This window comes from Odontomachus brunneus, unplaced genomic scaffold, assembly GCF_010583005.1.
Source record: "Odontomachus brunneus isolate Ranch 3 - 2012 unplaced genomic scaffold, Obru_v1 Obru_scaffold_074, whole genome shotgun sequence".
Lineage (NCBI taxonomy): Eukaryota > Metazoa > Arthropoda > Insecta > Hymenoptera > Formicidae > Odontomachus > Odontomachus brunneus.
The window spans coordinates 137,152-144,040 of record NW_022639524.1 but is presented as its reverse complement, the minus strand read 5'-3'; the positions used below and the strand labels follow the sequence as shown (position 1 = coordinate 144,040).

The 6,889-nt window shown below is 39.6% G+C and overlaps 1 protein-coding gene across 1 annotated transcript in view; it reads left to right on the top strand.

Annotated features, from left to right (window-relative positions):
• LOC116847117 (protein pangolin, isoforms A/H/I/S-like) overlaps positions 1 to 3,822 on the top strand; it is a 174,129-nt gene extending 170,307 nt beyond the window's left edge. The window contains exon 4 of the mRNA XM_032821774.1: positions 3,441 to 3,822. Coding sequence (XP_032677665.1) covers positions 3,441 to 3,503 — 63 coding nt within the window. The 3' untranslated portion in view covers positions 3,504 to 3,822. The remainder of the gene's footprint in view (positions 1 to 3,440) is intronic.
• Positions 3,823 to 6,889: the final 3,067 nt, after the last annotated feature.

Genomic DNA, 6,889 nt, shown 5'->3' with positions numbered 1-6,889 from the left:
TCTCTCTCTCTCTCTCTCTCTCTCTCTCTCTCTCTCTCTCTCTCTCTCTCTCTCTCTCTCTCTCTGGACAGATTTGAACAAATTTTTTTTTTTTAACTCTGCTGCGAGAGAGACCGGAGGAGAATTTTCAGGCTTTTTGCCAGGATATTTGTTTAATTAATAGTTGCATTCGCAGCAGAGGAAACTGTGCAACTGTTGTAAAATTTATAGATCTGTGATTGGTGTGTACTCCTAAACCCAGTTTCAGAACTTACTTTAACCGAAGTTTAACTCGTTAAAGGCTTATCCAAACAAACAGTCGCATTATACATATACACAAAGAAATTGACTAATCTAATGCAAAATGTGTCTGATATAAAAAATATTCTTTAACTGCACACGAATCATAACTGGTCGATTTCCTTATGCATATGCTATATGTGATTATTCAAGTTTGCCTGGATAGATCTTTAATGAATTGAACTCTAGTTTAGGGAAGAACTTTATGTAACTAGTCGGAAAAATCGATTTTTTTTTTTCACTTAAATTGAATCTTTGTTATATGGAGAATATAATCCTAAAGTTTTACAACTCATTTCGAATTAATGGCACTACGGACACGTTTATACCTGTGCCGCGCGCAAGTATAAGAGCCGGACTGCTCCCGTTTCTCGACTTAATCCCTTTTGCACAATAGACTTTAACATTTCTTAGTGCCGAGAGGTGCTTGGGAGGACATACACAGATTGCTAATAAGAATCTAAATGCAATGATCTGACGACTAGCTCCCAAACACTTACATGCTGGCACTAAAATAATAGAAATAGCTGCTTATATGGTTGCTAGCATATTTAACTATTCTGCAGTGCTAAAAATGATGGTTGTTTTGGAACTTAAAATTGGCCAGCAATGCAAAATTTACCGATTTATTGGCAAGCGATTGAGCAGACAGGAGCGCCAAGCTCGTAGCAGCACAAAAAAGGCTCGAATAGCTCGTAAACAGAAAAAAAATTGCAGAAAACCAACTTTGTAAGGAAACGAAGGGCCTATTGTATGGAGCTGGAATTGCAGAATAGTCGAAAAGAGCCGTGAGTTTCCAAAAACTATTATTTATTTGCTTCGTTAACTTTAAACGCGTTTTTCTCAGAACTACTTCTTCCCAACTTGCGTACATCAAAACTCAAAAACTATTCAACCAATTGCGTTGCGCTTATGCGTGCATTATTACTTTTTTAATAAAATAAACCTATATGTAATTAATTTTTATTTATTTAAACAACTTTTCTTAACAACTTTTCTCAACAATTAAAATGAAAATTTTCCGTAAAATTTGAACTGTTTCTTTCGAAGTCGTTTATTTTCACTAAATTTCCAACTTTTTTTAACAAGTTTAAGTTTATACCTTGTGATTTTTATTTAAAAAAAACATTTTAGGATTTTTGTTGCAGAATTAAAACTAAGACTGCTAGAATGTACGCAAGTTCACCTCGTTAAAAACGAGGCTTCCGACATCGACCTCTGTTAACCATCAAAATATCCATTATTCTCCCCTTAAAGCAATTTGTGGAAGCAGGCCTTAATCTTGACTGAAATTGGAAGCATACACCAATCAGATTCACGCATTTGACAACGCAGTTACAAAGCAGCTTCTCTGCTCAACGTAACCATTGCCTTTACACGCGTGTCGTAGTAGCGATCATGCTTGCACACGCGTGCAAACGCGTCCACGTCGGGCAAACATATAAACGATCCGTCATGCTGAGGCCGAAGCATAGCGCGCCTGTCAACATGGGAACTGCAAACACGAATCGAAACAGATAGCACTGCAGCCGAACAAATAGTTAGGACCCTTTCCTTCGGCCCGCGTTACGTAAGCCGAGACACGCAGAACCACGTTGCGTGGAGATCCCGGTCCCCTCTCTGCTCTCCGTGGGCAAACACCGTTCGTTGTTACCCTTTTCGATCGACAGTGTCTGCCCGAGTCAATGCTCGAGAGGGAGCCGGTAAAGCACAGTCAGATGTTTTAATTCGGGGTGGGAGAGCCATGCGTTAAGTCCAAGGAAAAAGAATATCTTATCGATATGATAACTCCTTTCGAATTGGTTTATGTTTTCCTTGACGAAGAATTTTGAGGATAATGTCCATCTGAAAGTTAACATTAGTAAGACGGCGATGGAGAAATAAGATGTTTTTCTTGTCTAATTATTTAGTTGGTGATAAGAACGAGAAAAAAGAAACTGATCAATGCATCCTCTCTTTTTTCCAATATGTTTTTCTCTTTCCTATGTTTCTCCCATTTTACTCTCTTCAGGAGTATTGCGACAGAGAAAGCATCTGTTTTAGCATATCTCTCTGTCCTTCAATCTTGTCATAAGTCGTCTCGTAAGACTATACAATCTATTTTGTGAGTCTGTAGGCCCATATTAAGTCTTTAAAAATAGTCTTGTAGCTTGCTTTACCTCTTGTCCACAATCTTGCTTTAATCTTTAAGCCGTAATAAATTGACCAACCACGATCGATTATTTTAAAAATAATCAACTGTTGTTGGTCAATTTTTTACGGCTTAAAAATTAAAGCAAGGTTGAAACAAGATGTTGCGTGAAAATATTCGGATTTAAAGAGTGCGGCTAAATTTAGCCCATTTTTTGTAAGTTTAAAAATGGTCATAATTTTGGTATTTTCTGAAAGCTTGTTGCGAATAGATTCGAAATATATAAGTATCAAGGTGGCGCTCCATACCGTTTCAGAAAAAAATGGTCCAAAAGAATTTCACTTCCGAGAGGAGAGGCGAAAATTACATTAATTTTGTAGTAATATTGACTCTAAAACAATTTCAATAACCAAATTTAAACGAAAATTCAAATTAAACGCTTTAAATCAATCGCTATTTTGGTACCGCCATGTTTGTTGAAAAAAATCATGGCATTTTTTAAGTTAAAATGTCACGTTTTAGATAATTTCTCGAGGGATATTAACATGTTTTTATAGAGAAAATAGCGGAAGAAGAAAAAATTAGCCTTAAAAACATGCGTCTTTTTATTTTATTTTGCAAAAATTTGGCATAAATTGCGATTTTTTAAATATTTTCTCAATGCTATTCGATAGAGCGACATCGAAATTGGTAGGAATGGTACTCTTTATAAACAATAGACCTCATTTCCGTAGTAAAATAAATGGCTCAAATCAACGTAAAATAAATGGCTCAAATCAACATAAAATTTCAGCACATTTGGGCGTTAATGGGTTAAGACCAGCTAAGTAATGACTATTAATATGGGCCTAAAACAATGTATGATGTATTAGTTTCAATGATATTGTTATTGTATCAAGATTTACTCCGATTATATGATGCAGTTGTTGCAATTATGGTCGATTCTATTGATACAACAGCACTTTTCCTTCGAACTATTTTTCGTTTTGCAGAACACGATTATTAATTCCCTGTTTTTCCTTTGTTTCAGGTGAGTGCGACCATGATGCGATTGTTGACGTTAAACGTACTTATGCACGAAGTTAAGACGTGAGTAAACTAAGACACAAATAGTAGAAGAGACCGAGTTTCTAAATGGTCGCAAAAATATGTTACTGAGCTATACTTATAACTGTAAATCAGGATATATTCACTGCTTACAATGATGTTTCACTGATTTATTTTAAGAGAGTATTATCTTGATATAAAGCGTAAGAGAGATCGGGACTAGATGCTCCACGTAATTTCGAAGTTACAACTTTTCAGACAACTAATTGCTGTAATTGACTGTACAAACATAACTCCTATATATTAATATTGTTAACCGCACATTTTATTTCGTAATAATCAAAATACAAACGTGGTCATTTTGCCTTGGTAAAGTTGTTTAGTAGCGCGGGTTAAGTTGTCCTGTAGCGCGGGATAAATTGTCCAGTAACACAAAATAAGTAACCTTATTTTGTGTTACTGGACAATTTATCCCGCGCTACTAAACAACTTTACCAAGGCAAAATGACCACGTTTGTATTTTGATTATTACGAAATAAAATGTGCGGTTAACAATATTAATATATAGGAGTTATGTTTGTACAGTCAATTACAGCAATTAGTTGTCTGAAAAGTTATAACTTCGAAATTACGTGGAGCATCTAGTCCCGGTCTCTCTTACGCTTTATATCAAGATAATACTCTCTTAAAATAAATCAGTGGAACATCATTGTAAGCAGTGAATATATCCTGATTTACAGTTATAAGTATAGCATTGAAACTGCTCAGTGCTATAATTATAACTGATAATCAGTGACTATTCACTGATTCACTTTAAGAGAGTACGATTACGACTCCGTCTTGAACAGCGCACCATAAAGCACGGGTCCAAAAACTTGATCGACTCGAATGAGAAAGAAAAAGAGAGAGTGGAAAATAGAGGGTCCATAAAACCCATTTACAGTGTCGTCTCATCTGGCTCGCCGTCTGGTAGAGCGCGAGCCGACGCGACGGCGTACGCGCTCGTTCAGTTTTATGAGTATTTTAAGCGCGGCGTCAATTTCATTAGAGCAAACTTATACTCTTGACACGTCCACCGGACGTAGCTCGGACCCGAATCTGATTGCGAGAGACGAATTTACAGCAGCGAATTTGGAGTATGCTCCGAGACGCACAGTGAACGTATTAATTGCACTTCCGCTCGACGACCGAAATTTCTTCTCGACTAAAATCTCTTTTCTGCGAGAAAGCATGGAGCCGCTTTATTCGCGAAGTATCGCGTCTCAGGAAGATGCGCACCGTTGATCATCAAGCGTTCGCGTTTTGAAGAAGAACGCAAGCAGGTGCGTTGGTGCATCGCATGCGTCGCCGTATTCCCGTCGAAACAACGGGCGTGAAGCTCTCTTTACAGATAAATTTCTTGCATCATCTAGCTTGATGTCACAACATTAATTTGCAGAAGAACGCTTAGATCGCGGACCTTGTCGAAGCGAGATGTCGGAGCAGAAGGCTGGCCGACACGTGTCACTTACGCTGCGACTGCTGCAGAATTAATGCACGTCGCTACTCGCGCCGTTTCTTTTTTCAGAAAGTACGATATAAATTGTAGACCGAAGTTGTGGACGTACATATCAATTAATCCTTCGCCGCAATTATAATTTTTTTTATCTTTTTTTTTTACTAACATGCTACGCACCGCCGGTCGAATGAATAAAGAACGGGGCAACGTTGGATCCACGAGTACATGGTACTTAATACTATTAGTGGTAACGGCAGCGGCAGTGGCAGACGTGCTACTAGCACAATAATGAGCTAATGAGCGGTGTCTGGCGTTCCGCGGCGTGGCGCGGCGCCGCAATTTCAGCCGTCGTAGCCGAGCACAAGGACGTGTGACGCTCGCGCCGCTGGCTGTCTGTCTGGCTGGCTGGCTGACTGGCGTCATGTTGCCTTACACGTAAGACGTTCGCGGTCACTTGGTCCCGTCACTATCGCAGGGAATCGCAATGCCGAATAGCCGGGTACCGCCCGTCGCGCGTCTCGTCGTTTTGTCGCGGATCTCGACAGCGAGAGATCGTCGCGCGGAGAACTGTCTTCAATCTCTCGCGGTGGGATGAAGCTGAGGATTCAATGACTGTCATTAGCGAGGCGAAGACCGCGCGTCGCCAATTTATCGCCGGACTTAATGGCACTTAATACAGAGGCGTTTCGAGGAAAAAAAAAAAAAATGACACTTTCCCGACTTCGCGACCGAGCAAGTCCCTCAGACTCTTCTTCGACATTAGCAACGCCGCGCGAGTTAAGCACCTGCGAACGAAAAGATGGAGCATCGGTCAGATGGGCGAGGAGAAAGGGAACATGGTCGGTTTTTCTAGCGATGCCAATCGACAGACCCGGGGGAGCCATAAAATTTCTCTCCTTCTCCTCTTCCTTCTCCTCGTCTCATCTCATCCGACCTGTTCTCACGCAACTCGAGCGCGCGAGCTTCTTGCCTTGCGGTGATCACGAAGAGGGGAAACGTCCGTCCGCGCGTTGCCAGTGAACAGCATTTTTTTTCACTTCGCACACAACACTCCGTCCTGGAGTCTGAGCGTCATCGTGTACCTCTCCCGACGCCACGCGCTGCACATCGCGCTTCGTAAACACTATCGAGCAAAGCCGCGTAATAATGATGTGAGTGTGACCTCTTTCTTTCTCTTTCTCTCTCTTATGTTGCTTCTTTCGCGGCGCGAATCTCGCCATCAATTTTTTCGACAATCCTCTAAAACTACGAATCGTTTATTCTTAACGCAATTCTTAACTCTCCAAGTAACAACGTATTGTCACTATTTTCGGAATGTCAAAGCTAGAGCCATTTAATGTCTTCATCGATTTTTCTCCCCTTAATGGGCACTTAACAAAATCCCCGAAAATTTTTGAAACTTTCTTTACTAGTTGAAGACTACATAGCTTTTTTATGAAAAATAAACTACTAAATACTATATCTTTAATAATTCTTAAACACGAAAATTGCTCCTATCAACGAGCACTTCTTAGAGTGACCTAGACACAAATGATCTTGGTTGCTACTCAGAAGGTTAAGCAAACGAGCGAGAGAAAGATTATAAGATATGGAAAACATCTTTTTGGCAATTTTAATTTGAAGATGACATGTAGGAAATGAAGAAAAATGCGGAGGAATTACTTCATGGAGGTAGTAGGAAGTGTAGTAATGAAACTGACAAGATGGAAGAAAATTAGGGGAAAAGAGGGCGAAGAGGAAACATGGAAGGTAGTGAAGAAAATGGATAGAAAGAGGCAAGATAGGGGGATATGTGTGTATGTGGTGTGTACAACTAAAGGAAAAGGTAGAATTTAGAATATTGTGTATGAGAACGATATGATGGTGTCCGTTGAGGGAAATATGAAAGTAATTCATATTCCTGTAATTATTTGTGTAATTAGATATTGTTTACG